Below are 19,838 nucleotides of genomic sequence, written 5' to 3'. Positions count from 1 at the left end.
TGCCTAAATAGGAATTAAGTTATTTTGAAATACGACCTCTGTCTTGAAAATAAAAACGTAGCCATTTTTTCCTCTTTCTTTTTTAATGAGTTATTTTTGCCATTTAAATGGTGTTTGACAGTTCTTTCACATCTGCATGCATTGGAAACATCAGATTTCCAATTTCTGAATATTTTCCTACTAAAACTGATTACTCCCAAGTATTCACTTGAAGATTTTACACATCTTACAGTTCTAATGAACATTTCAGGAGCAAGGAATGTCTTTTTATCAAAGCTGTGGAAAGTGCTTTACCCACACTGTTTCGACCATTATTTAATTTGTAGCACAGACAAAAAGATGAATAGATTGATAGATGGTTGGTAGAATATATGCCACCACACTATAAAGACCTAAGCCTGCTCCTGTGATGTTGACTTTTTCCGTTATAAAGCTCACGTTTCTAGATTTTATAGGACTGAATTCTGCTGTCTTAAAACCTGAATTTTTCTAATTCCTTGTTGAATATTTATTTTAAAAAATTGTGGCAAGTTGATTTACTAATGTTGTAGTTATCTACAAATGCAAAGAAGTTAAGAATGTTAGATATGCCACCAATGAGGGTCAGATGTTATTACCTATGAGAAATATGACAGTGTTTTCATGATCACATGTTGAATTACAGAGCTATATGATAAACTGGCATTTTTGAAGGCCTCACTGGCATTCTAAATCTCTTGAGGGTTTGTAAACACCAACGATTTAAAAAACTCAGATCATCAGGGAAGTATTACCAACTTTCTACCAGCTATGAAATTCCCTCACTTAACTCCAAAACAGCACCAGTCTGAAACACAGCATTGACAGTGGATAGCTGAGGAACAGAAGTATCTTCTGGCTGCATGGATGAACACAGAAGCTTTGTATACCCCCAAAAGAAAAGATTTCCAGCCTCTCACTGGGTGATACAGCACCACTGACCAGTCTTGAAAGTTCCAGAGATATAATAGTTTAAAGTGTTCAAGCAGCTTTAAAATACATCAGTTTTCCCTCTCTCTGAATTTATACCTTTGAACAGATTAAAACTGAATTAACCAGAAAAGGAATACAGGAGAAATCCAAATATAAATATAAATTTATATATGTAGATGTATACACAAAACTTGGTGGCACTGAGCCAGCAAGTTTATGTAATTCTTCCCCTAATATAAAAGAGCACAATAGAGAAAAAAATTCAAAGTATCTGTGACTTAAAGACTTGTCAGTCACGGAAACAGACTGCTCACAGGATACTACTAAAAACTATTAGTACAGATGCAGTATTTTATACTCAATTCAGACACCGTGCTTTGAGCTAATTATAACACCAGGAACCTAGTCCTGTAACACTGTGATCATGACATTTTCTGCCTTGAATACCTGAAGTCAAGTTTTCATTGTAGTATGAGCTGTGGACAGTAGTTATACATGATCAAGCAACCATGCTTGGTTTAAAAATAATACTGGGAAATAAATGCTTTATTTATTTTGCTTTCATAGCCTTTTTGTGTAAAACCATGATCAGCCATTATGAAGTATTCCCAGTGTCATAAAGAAACCTGTCTTCTAAAAAAGCAAGTAAATTTCAAACACTGCACAGAAATGTTGTGTGCTTTGTCAAGAAAAAAAAAATCAGAGGGGGCCTGGAGTAATTAACTATGGCTGCAATTGATTTTCTCATTAAAATAACTCTTTACCTTTAATGTAATTTCATTTATCTTCCTGTGCTCATGCCAATAACAAAAAAGTAACTTTCACCTCTCATGTTACAAAGTTTGCTGGGTACCCTGCATAGGATAAAGAAACTAAATGTGTGTGCAGAATTAGCAAGGAGTCACAGAAGAGATATATGTATCTCAGTGAAGTATATTGAGTCCAGTTGAGGTGGATGGTGATTGAAACTTGCTACTGTAGGGCTGTGGTTGAACAAGCTACAAGAAATGTTCTTGTAGGTTTCATTATAACGCAAACTAAAAATTCACATGTAATCAACACCATCAACATCAGCAGGAAATGTATGTCTGGAAATTTCAGTGCAGAGAAAAGGATTGAAAGAGCAAGAATGCTGAACTACTCTTTCTGCTCTAGGTGGTTCACCTTATGGAGCAAAGAGAAACTGCACTGGAAGAGGCTCCACAGGAAAGCCTATTCCTAACATTGTCCATACTGAAACTGTGCTACCCGTGAAGACTTTCTACTCAGTGCTCCCTTTTCATTAACAGAAAAGAACAAAGGTTCACGCAAGCAACAAAGTAGAATTGGTGAGTACATTTGCTCTCAACAATTTAGCTTACTCCCAAATCATCTTCTGGGACTCTAGAGAAAGTTAGGAGTACGTACCTTTACTTTCCATCCTCCCCAGGGGGAGAGCTCAGGCTTACTATGCTTTAACAGAGATTTTGAGACTGTGAAATAGGGCTGCCTTAGTCTCTGCAGTCTGGATTAACAACTTGCCTCTTCTTGCCTAATCCAACCAACAACTAAAGAGTCCATAACGTGATTAAAATTAGAACAACAGCTAAAAGTCTGACTTGGTGGCAGCGAGCTTAGAGGGTTTGCTCTCTCAGAGGTCTAGAGTTTGTTCTGGTTTGGCTGGGGTTATGAGTTTGAATATACACCTTGGGCTTCCTATCATTTTACAAAGCCATGGCAGAACATGACAACATCTGCCAGAGTGAGGGAAACAGTTGAATAATTTAGCAGATTGGTAACACTGCATGGAGTATTTCACCTCTGGATTGTTACCCTATACTGGAAGTTAGTTGTGACAGAAAGTTTTACAGTCTCTGAGGATGGAGAAGAGTCCTCTGTGGAAAGACTTAAATGTATTCTTCTTTCTTTCTATTCACTCTAAAAACCTACCACTGCAGGTGACCACTCAAGAGATTTTCTGAAGTATATAACACACCGTTTATCTGACTTTTTACTTAATTTTGACTAAAATCCACTGGGTCTGCAATTTTTTTTACCAAGATCTGCTCAACAAGAAGGATTTTACCAGCTTCGGTTTTGCCAGATCATCCAGACTCTGCATACTGCCGTGATGGCTGCCATCATAACTATGGCTGGTCCTCAAGAAAATTATGAGAAATACAGAATTTCTTGCAAGAATGTGGGGCATATCACCTATCTTCAATTAAAGTCCAAGAAAAATTTAGACCTATGTTCACCATTTATGTGACTTCATTTCAGATCCTACAAGTAATTATTCCATGTCACAAATCAGGCAAGAAATGCAACCCAGAAGCTCAAAAACATATGCACCTCAAGTATGATTGTGCATCACAGCACAGGCTCTACAATCAAATATCCATTCACTGAAAAAAAATATATTTTAAGGAAGCGCCAAAGTGAGCCGTCTCCAGTGTTGAAATATGAATAAAACAAGATGACTGACAGAAACAAATACAAGCAATCAAGACTGTACTGTCATACGCCATATGGAGAGGTCCAATATAAAAAAAAAGACTTGTGATAGATAATGAAAAAAAAAAATTTGTAAAGGTTCAAACAAAAGTCATTAAATAATTACTTTGTGAGGGCTAGATCATGTAATAGGTGTTCAGCACTTTACAACACATAGTGTGCCCTCCTCAGCCAATTAAGTTAATCATCACTCAGTACTTTGCTATATTAGGCACTTCTGATGAACTTCTAAATTTTATGCAAGATTTTTAGCTAGATCCCACCTTACAAAATAATGGCTTGTGATAAAATAAGAATCTTTATGAAACCAAGTTTTTGTTTAGTGGAGCTACCTAACAAATAAGTGAACAATGACAAATGCATTTTTTACCTCTGAAGGATGGTTTTTAGTGTTTTTTTTTAAAGCTTAGAACAAGTGTCATTCCATGGCTTGAAAAAATATCGCACCAGTGAATTAAATATAGAGAAGTGGAGACACCATGCCTAGCGTTATTAAAAACTGTTTTCCAAAAAGCATCACAGAAACAGATAAACAGAGAAAAAGGATAAAGATACCAGACCAGAAGCAATATAGTATTTTTAAACAATTTGTTTTTCAAAGTGCATTATAAAGAATGAAACCAAGAGGAAGTTGGAAAAAAATCCTAAGCAGAGTTTTAAGCAGGCTATTTACCTCCTAAAAAACAAGCTTGTGGAAAAGAGCCAGGTGCCTTTTTTTTTTTTAAGTGAGCTGTCTCACCATTGCAGATTTTCCTAAGTCCTTACAACTCTAATTAAATGTGGTAATTGGTTATGTTACCTCAATTACCATGATGCATGGACATTGATGCAAAGCGACACCAATTGAATCCCTTGGGTGTTATACCCCAAGGCCATCCTATTTATTGTGGCCTTATTATTTTCAATTATGTGGCTGGATGTACAGCATACTTTCAAGCCAATACAGATGAGGGTTTTGCTGGACATACAGTGTAGTGTACACATGGGATGACTCAGGAGAACAAGAGAAATATTTTTTTTTTTTTCCATGAAGCACAGTAGTGAACTTAGTGATCAGACAAATGAATATTTCAGACATTTTCAGGACAATGTGAGAATTACAGCACCTTCACCCAAATTGCCTTAGCTCAAAATCTCCATTTTAAAAGCATAATTAATACTGTCCCTTCAATAATTAGCCCCCTCTGTTGAATAAGAAAAGAGATTGTCTGCTCCATAAAACAGATATGTTTCTCATTCAATGAATGAGCAGTCTGGAGAAAAAGCAGTTTCTCCAGTCACCAAAAAGGCAGGAATATTGAATTGTAATTTAAGAAGTAAAATCCATTAGAAACCACAGTTTTGTCTCTCTCCCAGCCACAGCAGTACAACTTTTTATATACTCCAGTATTGGTAAAACTGTCCCAGAAAAGTGAACTTCCACAGTCACCTTGTTGTAGCTTTCTATACAGAGACATATCTGACCTGGACAGGATATCCCCAAACTGTGAACATCTGTAGTGGCTGGAATAATTCACTGAGGCTAAACACATAACTTAGATGGGGTATACCACTGCCTGAGCAAAAGATTAAAAAAAATTGCATAAAACAACTTACATATTCCCACTTTGACTTAACTGTTGTAAACTTGTGGGCATGACCATGACTGAGTCTGTCCCAAATCCTTTTTTAACTGATCACTCTTTCAAGTAGACTAGACCCTCTAAAGGAAAGTGCATAGTGAGTTAAAGCTTCTCCAGCTGTTGAGCAGGAATTTTAGATGGCAATTTTGGATTTAGTTGACTAAAGATTGCTGCTATTGCTGTTGCAATTGCCAGACAGACTCCTTTTTCTTTTAAGATGATTGCTAGCAGGGTCTTGTTAGGCAAACTATAAGGCATCTGTGTAATTCTGAAGCTAAAATTTAGGTGACATATAACATTATATCAGCAAACTATGGAATGATAAATCTGGGGAAAAAGAATTTACCACAAAAAAACAGATGGGGGAAATAAAAACCTCTTTTGCTAAAACAGATTAGGACTGCTTCCAGTAACAGACAAGTGTCCTACTGTTTTTTAAAAGTAATCTTTGGTTTTTTCATTGTATGAATACTTCATTCTTTATAGATAGATTAACCTACTGAATCTAACTACATTTCATCCTTCTGGAATGATTCTTATTGATATTTTCACATTCTAGACATAACTTTTGGTTTAGGAAGACATCTTTTACCAGACTTTAGGTACTTGTAGTACGTGTTCATATCTTCCTGTTATTTGTAAACTTTATGGTGACCGCTATTGCAAAAGTTGAGCAAAATTAAACATTGCTGAAAACCATCAATGGAGACAAACAATTCAAAAGGAACCTAAAAGCCTTCTGTGGTTAATTCCAGCATACCTTTGTAATGCTATAAGTGGCCCAGATAAGTGACTGAATGTAAAAAGGGGCAGAAACAGGACAAAGGAAGATCCCAGTACACAAATTAAGAAGACAGTAGAGGATGCAAGTGACTCTTGTACTTATATGGGGCAATATAATCATTTGGGCTACCTTATTTACTGTCAGCAAGTCAGATGCCACGAATGAGTCAAATGCCATCAGGGTATAAAAACATCTCATTTGTTTTCATAAATTACAGTATTTTGTGGGCAACCACACATAAAGACTTGTTACCAAGGGATACTGTTTGTGTGCCAAGACTGGCACACCATCAAATACAGAGAGATAGGGAAGCAGAAGAAACAGTTCTGGTACCTACCCAAGAAATGACTACACAGGAACTGAGTGAAAAGGAAGGTTAGAACATGCCAACTCAGGCCAGGGAAGACAAAGAAACCTGAATCCTGCAGTGGCTGGGGCATCTTTATATGTTGACAATACAGATAGTTTTATCAACATGAGAAACTTGTAGATACTGACATACTTCAAAGCATCACATTATTATAAACAAGCCTAGGATGAGAGGTCCCAAAACAAAACAGCCCAGAGTGAAAATTAGATGAGCATCATGATAGCTCTAAACATCTGCCATTTCTCTGCAGAAAGAACGACACACCCCCTGCCCCGTGAAAGTCAACTCAGCCCAGCAAATAACTCCAGACCACCTCAGGCAAAGGGGGAACAAAGCAGCATGCACCTTGTGAAGTTCCAAGCGTCTGGATATCAAGCAAGGTGCCGTACTCATACTCTCACCATGCCTCAACACCTGATCGATTGCAATCCGAAACAGAGACACAAGACTTACTTCACTCCTGCTGCAAGAGCAGCACCAAGCTCTAATTAGCTCATTAGAGTAACTGCAGATACAAACAACAAACTGGTTCCACACAGCAGCTGCCCATATGCAAAAGGAGACAATAACTTGGACCTCCATTCAGCACTCTCTAAGCTATCTCACAAATGCAACTTGTTTCTGTTCCAAGTTCAATAGAAGATATATATTTACTACAACAAAATTATAAGATTTGTAGATGAAAAAGGCAGTTCATCATCTTTGTGGTACTTTACCTTTTAGAGAAACACAGCAGAAACCCAGTCCAATCTCTCTCAGGCAGTTATAGACCCAACAGATACTCAGCCTCTAGCAACAAAAATTCAGGATTCTGAGAAGTATTTTTTGGTTTGGTTGTTGCCTAATACTGCACACACTTGTTTTTGAAGCTCCAAAATTCAACTGTTTTTTCTACTGCTGGTCAGCTCGTTAAACATTTTGTGTAGCACTAACCAACAGTTTACTAGAGCTACTGATGTAATATATCAGTAATAGGACTTAAAATATTTAAAAAATGGAATTATCACAAAAATATAACCAGCATTTCTCAAGGGAATTAAAAAGCTTTACTATTTTATTTTCTTTCTTTGTTTTTCAATCTTTTCTATTCCTCAGTCTCATATTTATCTTCAACTGCTGACTTCTCTTACTTCTGGTCTCATTTCTTGCTCTCCTAGATTCAAAACTCAAGAATGTTGTCTCTCTGCCACTGTCAAGATGGCATTTGTCTTCTTTTATTTCTTGACTTTCCTCTCATTTACATGTGAATGTATTGTTTAAAAGTTCTATCTCCATCTTCTATTCAGCTTCATTCTGGATCCTCACTAATTCTGTTTTTTCCTTTAATTCCACTGAAACTTCTCTAATATTTTCTCATGATCTTTATTTTACCAGCTTCTGTTTTACTTTTGACTCCACTTGATCAGATTCTCAACAAATTACTGCCTTGGATTTTTCTGCTCTCTAGATTCTTTTTCTATCTCCTCTGTGTTTTTCTGCTAATTGTTCTTCCTTCATCTTCTGCTTTTCACTAGACTTGAACAAGTCTTTTTCCTTACCTGCTTCCCTTTCTCCTTTTTAGATGATAATATACATTCAGATACCCGCAGTTCCCATCTCTGGACTGAGGGGTCAAGTAAACTCCTTTGCATCTAAGCCTGCTCTTCTGCCTGTCTTTTAAATATCTCCTTCTTGGCGTCCATTAACATAAACTAAGCACAAACAAAATAGAACTTTTTCTCTGTCCTTCCCAGATCTCCTCTTTTCTTCAAGCTCTGTCAGTATGACTGTTCTCTTTCTGAAATCTGCATCAGCTGTGACAGCTACAGCTCTCACTAGCTCTATGTAAGGAATCTTAGCATCATTAAGATTTGACATTTTTCTGCTGGTCATCTGGTGAAAGCTCTTAGTTGATCTCCTTGGTTGTTTCCAATAGCATTCCTCTTCAGTTGATACTTCCCTCTCTGAACACAGATGTATAAGGAAAGGCTAAAAAATAATCTTTGGTTTCCTCTATACCCTTGTACAATCACATGTAGCTTCATCATTTTTACACTTCTTCCAACAGATTAAATTTTTGAGGTCTTTACTGACTCTCCTCAATTATCTACACTTCTTACATTGTCAGTTGACTACTCCCATGCTTATAAAACCAAGGTTGACACTCCATCTGCTTTTCAACGTCTTCCTTTCATGTTGCCTCATACAGAGATGTGCCCCTTTTGACTTGTCCTGGAAGTCTATCCAAACCCGTTCCTTCCTCAAGTCCCATTTCTATCGCAATACCTAAAGCAAAGAAGCCAATGAACCAAACAGGCAGAGAAGCACTCCTACTTTATAACATCTGATAAAGGCAGGCAGGCAACAGATTATTACTACCTTCAGTGGTTCACTTGTCCACAGTATCCTCACTAACTCACCATTTCTTTGCCCATTTAGACTAATAGTATTTTCACTCAGGAACTGCTAGTGTTTCTGAACAATGGCTTGTATATCTTCATACTACACTACCATAACTGAACAAGAGAATTACAGCTTCTGTTATTTTTGTAAAGGAACTTTAACAAAAGAAGTCAAAAGTAGTATTTCACTGTTAGTCAGATAATTGTTAGGAAGCATGTAAGTGTCAAGCATTTTTTCCTTTTATTTGCTTGATATAAACCTAAAAAATTATGTAAACTAAATGTGTGTCACTTGTTCTCAAATCTCATCAAGGGTCTTCAGTATATGTACTACACAGGGTTATTGCTGTCTATGTAGCTGCAGTATACAGACTTCAGCATTATGATAGTAGCACAAAACGTGCTGAGCCAATTCATCCATTACAGTCAATGGTGTTACAGTAGGGATTATTTTGTTCCCCCTATGGTTTATTGTTTAAATGTAGATACTGCTTTGTTATATAGTTTTATGCTGTAGAAAACCTGTCTAATTTATGCTACTTAATGGATGGTTTAAGCAGAGTGCTATTTTGCCTCTTAGGAATCATTTCCCTGAGATAAAAGCAAATTAATGCATTTTACTTATATTCAAATAACACAGATTTGTATATTAATCACATACCCATGGCATTCTATATGAAATACACATCTACTGCTGGGATGCTAATTAAAACCAGTCTTACTTACACAGAAAATACTTTGTCTGAAATATATTTACAATCAGTGAAATATGTCTCTGGGCCCAGTTCTGTTAGGTACTGAGCAACTTGGCAACAGGACAAGATTGTTTTCATTACTTGATAGGATCAGATGTGATGAGATTAAATATCCACCAAACAGGATGTATATTGTGAGTTTATCTTAGCAATCAGTTTTGTCCACAGAATACAATGCCTTGTGAAAAACTGAAGCTTTACTTGTTAGCAGTAAAGACTAGGAATGGCATCTTTGGTCAGAAGAAAACACTCAAAATGTGTCTGGCTTGCACTGAAAAAGTGTCTCTCGTGAAGAATGAAACCACACGAGATCATTTTAAAGCAAGCATCACTCACCGAGTCTTTTTCCAATCTCTTCTGTAGCCTTGTTTGCCACTGGGCAGCTTGCATGACAATGGCTTCCCACCTCCTCTCAAGGTTTACGATTATCAGCTGCATGGACTGGTGATCTGCATTTAGGTTGCAGGTCTCCTGGTCATCCAGGAGGTGCTGGCATAATCGCAGCACAGAGGCTACCCCACGCCGTCTCTGTTTGATCTCACAGCATAGAGACTGCAGGACAGACAAACAAGAGATGTCAGCGTGGAATACTTTGCAAATTAAAACATTAACTATTATCCGATATTTAATGGTGCCCAATCTCTGTCTTACAATAGTTTTTTCAGCTCTTCCATAAATTCCCATACTTAGTGTCTCAAAGGTTAGTGTTTTATTTTCAGATAAACACAGCCTTAATCTTAATAGCACAGAAGGAGTAAAGCTACTTTCAGTCTTCTTCAAACAAATGCCATACATAGCTAACTGTCTCAATAATGTTGAAAGTTTTATGGTGTAGACTGGTTTATTCTTCCTTTTTTTTCATTCAGCTGGGACACATCTGAAATGAGTTACCCTGACAGAAATCAGCTTCAGAAATTCTTCAGGAAAAAATGGGGGGAAAAAAATTGTAGTCATGCGACGAGGATATATATATATTTTTAGAAAAAACAATAGAAATTATGGGTCATGTGTACCCTGTCAGAGAAGAAATCTTAAGGAAGGAGAAAATTCAGTATAAAATTTTTTACAGATGTTTTTTGTTATCATAAAATATTTCCAGGGTAGTTCCATATTCAAGTAAATGTAGGAATACTGTGATAACTGTATACTTCTTAAAGATGAGTAATTCACTGCATTTATTTCATCATACTGATTCCAGTGCTACCAAGAATGCGGTCTGATGTGAACTGCATCATGGGAGACAATTGCTAAGCCCTAAAATTGCTGAATATTGATGGGAGCCAGAATATGTTGGTTCTATGCCAGAAACCCAAGTAACTACACTGAGAATCTCATTGAACAGCAGTATAAATAATGCATCCTACATGCCAAAACTGAAGAGAGATCTACCACCCGGAAGCAGTTAATGGCATGGGATGCTTTCGAGCATGGTTTTATTCACAATCACACTCTACTGTCATTCAACATCAATTCAGGGTTTTATTAACTCATAATGTGTTTTAGTAATAATATCTATAAAGCTGGGGTCCAGAAGGCACAAATGCATCTGAGGATGACTGCTTCAGCCCAGCTTCTGAGACCCTATACTTTTATAGCATTGCATGGTTCAAGTATTCGACTATTATCATAGGCCTGTGCTACTCCTGAATTTAACAGGACTATGCTCCACACGTGGGAGCTTTCCAGATAATTTAAATTGTAACTTGCCAACATCTGTTTCCCTCTGTGGGATGCCACAGATGAAAGTGCATGACCCCATGAGAAAATCTGAACTATCATCTTTTTTGAAGACAGGGTATTTGCCTTTAAGCTTCCAGTTAGTCATAATAAGCAAACAAAAAAAGCCACTGCATCTCTCAAAGCTGTTCACAAGCGTGAACTGATAAAAAATCAGGACCTGCCCTCCTGCATTTTATTAGCAAAACAATAACATTCTATAGAAAGTGAATTCAAGTTCCAGATTTTCATATCACTTTTCCTTTAAAAATTGGAATTTATACTTAGAAATGTTGTACCTCAAAGGAGTATTTTGCTGCTGGAACTGTGTGCTTGATCAATAATACTAAGCTGAAAGTCTAAAGCAAAACCTTGGTATACACATCTAAAAATATATATCTTTTCTTTGCCTTGGATAGTGTGCAAGCAATTTTTTTTATTCGAAGCTTTCAAGAGAAATGACGATTAAACCCACAAACATAGCTGAATTACTAATCTACTTTCACTGGCACAATTGGGCCGTTCTAACAGTTAACAGATTGCTTATTAATCAACAAGGGTAAACAAGACAATGCAATCTCATTTAAAGTGGAAGTTTTAATGCCTAAAAGTATTTGTGTTCAAGATGTTAATCCCGATAAGGCTTCATTAGAAGACGTCTTAAAATGATTAAGTACGTTTCATTGTAAAGTACACTGAGTAGTATATTAGCAGGTGGACATTTCATACAGATGTTCCACTTATTGATATAATGCATTCTATAGCTATTTAAATTACCCTAACTCTGTAATAGCTAGAATTCTATTACTTCTATAATGAGAGAACCCTGTACCTTTAATATTTCTGAATTTTAAATAAGGTGAATGACAAATTCCCAAACCACTATTTATGGCAAAATATGACCAGGAATTTTATTATTCAATTTATACCAGAGCTGCATTTTCACTTACGTTTCCTGAACTTGCCCTTATTTATTCTCCTAGAGTTCATTACTAGTTTCCTTCATAGTTCTTGATGTAACCACCACGTCTGGCACACTTCCTTTCTGATGCTGCTCATTAGCCTAATGTCACATCAGAAAAAAACCAAACCGAACCAAACCAAAAAACCTACCTAAAGATAAAGTCTGGGTTCTTATTTTACATTTTATAACAGCTAAGCAATTCAGTTTTATGGAAGTAATGGTAAGTTATATACTGATGGCCGTCAAATCTATGTAGGTATACATTAACTTCATGGAAGTCAATACAGCTCAGAATCTGGCCCCATAACATTAACTTACTTTAATCTATCTGATTATGTCATCCCTTATAAATATTGTTCTTTTTTTGATACTATACCATATAATATGATGAGGCAAGGACTATTTCATTCATAAGCCATTATATGGGAGTTTAAGTGAAGCCTTTAAGTTGTGTTACCCGAAAGCAGAGCTACAGCATCCAAGTCATTTCTAATTTACATCAATTTTACACCAGCATAATAACAGTAGCTTTACTGAAGCTATTTCTGATTTACATGGCTGTGACAGTACAATTAGGCCTATGGCACTTTTGTTTCAATTTTATTACATGATATTATGGTTAATATTAAACAGGAGAAGAATGAAGTGCTTGTATCTAACTGTGTTGAAAGAGTTGGCTATAGTAACACTACTTTAAAAGCCAGAGAACTTAATCATGTGAAGACATCTTTAAACCCTATATAATAGCACTGGCAATAATGAATTTAAGCAGTATTACAGTCTGGTATATAGTGTCCTAAAGGGACACAATAATTGCCTGTATCCTGTGACAGGACATCTCGCAGTGTTGTATATCCATCCATGTTCTGCTATGGTTAAAATGGCATGCTTGCATAAAAACCTGTCAGTATGGCAACTGTACAGGCGAAGTATGCTTCCAGGACCACGGTTACGTCAATTATTTGCAAGGTACATTCTACATTGTGAATTAACAGCTATAATTCATGATTAATAAGAAAAAAAAAGGAAAGAAAGACAATGAGTATCTCTACTGAGGCTTGGGCCTGATGTTCTACAGCTGCTATAGTAAGCTACTGGGTGCTTGACAGTTCAGAAAATTAGGAAATGATCTAACAGTAGACTGAGAAGCATCGTTTAGGCTCACTTAGTCTCCTGTGTGTGCAGAAGATTTGCTGAAGTATAGATTAAGAGATCAGACACTTTCGATTGTGGCTCCTCACACTATCATGTGTCCATTGAGCTGTGGTAACTGTAAATAGAATCCAAACCTTTGCAAATGTGGGAGAAACACATTCACTTAAATCATTTGCAGTGAGACTTAAATTAATGTATTTGACTTTTTTGCTGCAGGCTAAGAGTATACACAGTAACTGCAGCTGCTGCGTATGAACTTGACTTTGTGTCCGAGTCCTTTGCTTCACAACAGATACCCTGATAACACTGAGGTGCTATTCATTATAATGTTATTACGAGTCATGGTTTCCCATACTGAGGATTCCTGTCCGTGCTGCTAGAATCTCAGAAGATTTTTCTTCCCTCTGCCTACTCCTATTTTCAGTGCTTTGAAGTTATCACCCGCATAGCTAAAAAGGGCTAGCTGAAACTACTTTCACAGCTTGTTAATACCATGCCTTAAATCATCTGGAAAAGCCCCTGCTGAGCCGAATGACATCAAACACTCTTTCCAAGCCATGGGCTAATGGCACTATCTATGGGGATAGAAGTAGCCATGATCTGAACAGAAGGTGCTCTGCATAGCTGCGTGACTCCTAAGTGAATGGCATATGACCAGAAACACGTGTGCAGCTTTAGGCAGTGCCAGAGCATATGGGAGGCATAGAAAGGTGGGAAGTTGAGGAATATTAGAGACCCTCAAGCCCCAGTCCCCCTTCATCCCTCAGCCTTCCTGCAGAGTATCAGCGCCTGAGCTGTGCCGCACCGCCGGCTGCTCTGCACGACTGAAGGACATGGATGGGAAGTCGGCTTTCTCACACAACACGGTACATGAGTTGGCCACTGAAGCACTGTGACATCAGGGTTCTTCAGCAGGTGTTTAATATTAACCACTTAAAAGTGCTAAGATTCTCAGTGAATTCAGTGGGACTACTTGTGCTTAAAAATAGTTTAAAAGTCAGTTTAAGATTAGTTTAGTTTACTTAAATCCAGATAATCCACATATAATCACTACATAAAATGTTGAGATATGATTTCTGTAGCATCATTTATTACATATTGTTTGGGGAATTCACTTTTATGGGATCTGAAGTACTTTCAACCATTTCCGTCTTTCTAGCTTTCACTCTACGATTAGGAATAATAAAGGTCCATGCAGGGATGCCCAGAGCTTTGAAAATAGTTGGGAGATGACAATGGTAACTTACACAGATGGATTTTCTTTGTGCTTTCAGGTTCAGAAGAAATGCCAAGGTACACTGAGACAAATGCTATTTCTAGGCTTACGTTGTGTTTCCATATATGGGCAACACTGGGTGTATTTAGGAAAACGAGAGAAGCTTGACTGCAGATAAATCTGGAATGACCAGATCTAAGAGGAAGTTTCTGTCTAACCTTGGTCTGTTAAAGGCTTACTCCTTCTCCTTGTTACAGGCTGTGGGTATGTGAGGGAGGGAATGATACCCTTCTGATTGCATCAGTTGTTGCCTGATGGAAGACGAAATGAAGACGGAACTGTTGGTTTTTAGTACAAGAACCATATGCAGAAATTAAGGCAAAATGTGAGAATGGAAGCTACCCTTCTGAGTACAACAATCAAACTGCAACTCTTAAAAAAGTGTAATTTGCCTTTTTACATCTGATTTTTGGCTAGTGCAGCACTTCAGTTTTCAAAAGTGCTAATGTAAAACTTCTAAGTATCATGGCTCACAGCACTAATACATCAATAAAGGGAAAACAGGAAACAATATGCTCACAAATGTTGGGTAAAATGTAGTTTTCAGTGTTTTCTGTGAAATGGCAATGCCTGTTGCAACTTCTCTTGTCAGGGTGATGCATCCCTGTATTTCAAATTCCATTCTTACAGGACACATGGTGAAAATAAGAATTTCTGTTTCTGAATGAAAAAGCAGCCCAGTAATTCCTCAAAAAATATTACTAAGAAAGTAATTCCTCAAAACAAAAAAGCTAAATGACAAAGATAGGAAATGAATGATGACTTGTCTTCTTTTAGAAAAATACTGCCAAACCCATGTGCTTTTGCTGATTTCAAGGTTAAAAGAAAATGTCACCTAATATGGGAACTCTACTCAGTTGCATACTGTGGGACTTAATCTATACTGAAGCTAAATATTCTATAAGTATGCAGTGAAGTGCAAAAAACAGCAATTGAAAAATGACATGATTAAATGGCACAACATGCAATCATTTGCTCTCAATTATATCAATGTATCTTCTTCATTTCAAGGAGTCAGGCAGAAATATTGTTTTTTAAATGCCTCTATTAAATTGGGCACCAATAATAAAATAGATGAGAGTCCTAATAAGCTCATTTACGTAACATACATCACACACCACAAAACTATTCTCTCCAAACGGGTTTGTTCATAGATTTGTCTCCTGGTTGTCACCAGTCTTGCCTATATTAAAAGATTTTAAAGGCACAAGGCTTGCAGACCGTTCAGTGGAAAACCTTTGTACTTAACCCTTGAGAGATCTTTAATGCTAATCATGGAAAAAGTATTGATATAATATTTTTGCTGTCACATTTTATTACGATGACAGTCACAACAGAATCTGGGACTGACATTTTAGAAATATGATCTAATTGCAAGTCAGAAATACAGAATGACAGTTTAAAGTAGAATACGACTTCTTTCAAAACAGCGAACTGGTTCTCTTTATTTAAAAGCCCTACTTTTAATAGCATTACAACTACTAAATTGCTACGCTGATCATATCTCTGTAACTCACTGTTTAGCAAAGTGTTACGATATCTCTCTTACAAGTCTGAGCACAGTTCACTATACTCCTTGTTTCTATACATATTAAAAATGGCAATGAAATAATAGGAAAAAATACTTCATTTTTTGCACTGGCTTCAAGAATCTACATAGGAGCTTACATTCTACATATAATCAAGTGCTTATATTCATTCATTCATTTCACTAGCATTAAAAAATTACATGAGAATTTGTGTTTATTTGCAATCACTAATGCAAAAAATTGTATTAATTAGGTAAATATATTTATTTTAAATAAAATATTTATTTTTAAATAGCATTCTGAAAGTACCTGTGTTCTTCCCCATTTTTCTCTAGAAGTACAATATATGCATTAACACCAGTAACAATCCAGAATAGATGCTTCTGGGCTCATTCCATAAAAGCTGCTATTATATCTGTATGACATTCTTTAATTTCTTTGTTCTATTCCTTATGCTCATTTAAGTACTTCAAAATATTTGTTTGTAAGAATATAGTTCCATGGTCTGTTATTTAGCTCATATTCCCATGTAACTAGTAATATGTAATATACTTCTCTTCATAAATTAAGAACACTATTAAAATTCCAGACGTATAAAACAATATGAAGATTAAGTTACTATAAAAGAAACTATAATAGCTTACAGATTGCTTGTATCATTACTAAAGCGCTGGTATCTATTACAGTGTCTCCCTGGAATAAAGAATGCACTTTTGGCAATAATCTGTAAAAAAGTGCCCATTATTGTTAAGATGCTCCTATCTTAGCTCTAAACTAGTGTGCAATTACAGGAGGGTAACTTTTAAAAATAAAAGAAAAACAGTGTTGGATGTAAATGCATCTTCCCTACTGAAATACAACATAGCCTTTCCAAGCCTTATTTTAATGATGTTTCATACAGCGCACTAATTAGATTCATTTTCACACTGAAATATTTTAGAGCTATTTACTACACACTGCAAAGCTGGGGTTAACTTGGTTCCAGGGGATAAGCCAAGTCATTCAGACAGAGGAGCCAGACATGATGGCAGGAGGATCCATTTTTCTAGTCTGGCACTGTTTGTGTTTATAAATGCCTTCGGTTTGTGCCCTCTTTTAATTCAGTTTGAGAAGTTCTCCTTCCAGCAAAAAAAGATCCAAAGGAGAAATATTGAAAGAAGTAGCACAATTTGCTAGGGTTTCTTTTTTGTCCCTAGAAAACACTAAAATAAAAGTAGGGAAAGCATCAGACAGGTAGGATAAATCTCAGTGCTATGTTTTGCTTTTGTAATGAGTCCTGAATCACACTACCCCAAAATTCATTTGCCTATAGTGGACATTACAAACTTGAAATTTTTGCTAGATCACCACACTGGGCAGAGTTTCAAATGAATGTGTGTGGAAATTCAAGAGATTAAATGACTTGAGGTACAGGTGGAAACTTTACAAAATCAAGTAAGGCATAAGTTAGGCTGAACTTTACTTCCAGTTGTTGGAGTTCACTTAGAATTACAGCTTTAAAGAAATCAAGATGTTTCTTAACATACATCACACATTAGATGCCAAGAAACCCCCTCCAATTGCCTAAAAACTTTAGGTATCAGAATTTCAGCCATCTTTAATGAACAGTTAAAACTGTTAAAACTTTGTATCCTGCCTCAGAGCTAAATAAGAGGTTTTAGACGAAAAACTTCCTTGCATGGCTGTACATTAATACCTGTAACCCTCAGGCTGAGGTTCAGATGCTAATATTATACTTACTCCCTTTCTTAATCTAGTTCCCCCACAGCTGGTATACATGCATTTTTGCTGTCCCTGTGCAATGGGCCTGGTATATTCTGAAATGTAGTGAGAGTTTACCCTATTCTGAATTACAGGAAAAAAACATCCTGCAGTGCATTGGTATTACCTTTTTATGGGAAAGCAGTGAACATAAAATAAATTAGACTAATCTTTTGGAGACTTCAGGACAGGCAGGATGATAGGAAAGGGAAAATAAACACATCTAATGAGTAAGGAAAAAGAGATTTCCTTTGGCTTTTTTTTTGTGTCAGTGAAGCAAATTTAGCCTGGATTCAAAAATGTACAGCTTGAGCTGCTCTGGGGTAAACAGAGGAAAATATATTATGATGCTTTCATGTGTATCTGTATATGCACAAGGACAACAAGCAGGCTTTTCTAGAAATGATGTTCCTCCTTTTATTTCAAAAAAGCAACGCATCCTCAGAATGGATATGTCATTAAAACATAAAAACGTTATTATCATTCTTTTGCCATATCTTAGTCATAAACATACACACAGACACATATTTTTTGGTTTCAGCTCAAGACAAAACTAGCAGTCCCCAAGAGAAGCTACTTGCAGCAGAATCAACCAGGGCCAGGCAGCACTGCGATGACATAGGCTCACTCGTATCTGAAGGAGGCTAGCCTACCCCAGTATCTTACTTGCATAAATAAGTTTTAGGCAAGTGTTCGCATAAATATGTCAAATTTTAAATTACCATTAACTTGCCTCTTGTACAAGCGTCGTGGTTTAACCCCAGCCAGCAACTAGACACCACGCAGCCACTCACTCACTCCCCCCCCACCCAGTGGGATGGGGGAGAAAATTGGGAAAAGAAGTAAAACTTGTGGGTTGAGATAAGAACGGTTTAATAGAACAGAAAAGAAGAAACTAATAATGATAATGATAACACTAATAAAATGACAACAGCAATAATAAAAGGATTGGAACGTACAATTGATGCGCAGTGCAATTGCTCACCACCTGCCGATCGACACCCAGCTAGTCCCCGAGTGGCTATTCCCCACCCCCACTCCCCAGTTCCTATACTAGACGGGACGTCACGTGGTATGGAATACCCCTTTGGCCAGTTTGGGTCAGCTGCCCTGGCTGTGTCCCCTCCCAACTTCTTGTGCCCCACCAGCTTTCTCGCTGGCTGGGCATGAGAAGCTGAAAAATCCTTGACTTTAGTCTAAACACTACTTAGCAACAACTGAAAACATCAGTGTTATCAACATTCTTCGCATACTGAACTCAAAACATAGCACCGTACCAGCTACTGGGAAGACAGTTAACTCTACCCCAGCTGAAACCAGGACAACAAGGTAGGCAGACATGACTTTGACATGCACCGTTTAGTCCCAGGGCTATGAGAAGGCCAGAATTAGAGGTGAGGACAGAAGCAGGTGATGTGGTCAAGATGAACTGTGAACGGCAGTCAAAAAGCTAAGTGTTGTCAGAAGCCAAAAGTCTGGATGAGATGACTGTTTGTATATGATGGTCTTAGAGGCTCAGCGTTCTTCCATTGCCTGGACAACAGGATTGGGGTAAAAAGACTAGACAGGATGAAAGCAAAGAGGGCACAAAACAGGCTTTCTTTCCTTCACTAAAGCTTAGACTAGAGAATGTAATGAGGTTCTTCTTATTGTGACCAAAACACGAAAATAAGCATCACTGTGATAAAGGGAAAGGTGGTGCACTATAAATGGTATAGCATCATCAGCTGTTGGCGAAATGCACAGAAAATCCATCAGATTACAGGCCAGGCCTTCAGTTTTATTCTGAGGTGAGGAAATGCAGCACTTTCCTAACAGACCAGTAAGGGAATCATCCTGCAAAGGACAGGAATCCATGTACATCTTTTTTTTCCATTGACTTTATGCAGCAAGCATAATCTAAGCTGCTCTGCTGTCTCTAGTAATACGTGGCCAGTCTGCAAATCCCATTTCTGACTGACATCTCGTACTTGTGATACATCATATACCTGATAAGGATTGCAATAACACTTCAGAATGTATACTGAAGGCCCGTTCTTTTTACACTCCTATTCTTACTCATACTGAATTACACTTTACCC

At 37.1% G+C, this 19,838-nt stretch overlaps 1 protein-coding gene across 4 annotated transcripts in view; it reads right to left on the bottom strand.

The window, feature by feature from the left end:
• AKAP6 (A-kinase anchoring protein 6) overlaps window positions 1-19,838 on the bottom strand; it is a 298,890-nt gene that overhangs the window by 20,828 nt on the left and 258,224 nt on the right. For all 4 annotated transcript variants that reach the window (XM_052782579.1, XM_052782583.1, XM_052782582.1 and 1 more), the window contains one exon: window positions 9,693-9,908. In XM_052782579.1, the coding sequence (XP_052638539.1) occupies window positions 9,693-9,908 (216 nt within the window). The remainder of the gene's footprint in view (window positions 1-9,692; window positions 9,909-19,838) is intronic.

This window comes from Harpia harpyja, chromosome 3 (genome assembly GCF_026419915.1).
Source record: "Harpia harpyja isolate bHarHar1 chromosome 3, bHarHar1 primary haplotype, whole genome shotgun sequence".
Lineage (NCBI taxonomy): Eukaryota > Metazoa > Chordata > Aves > Accipitriformes > Accipitridae > Harpia > Harpia harpyja.
This window is presented reverse-complemented; position numbering and strand designations above follow the sequence as displayed.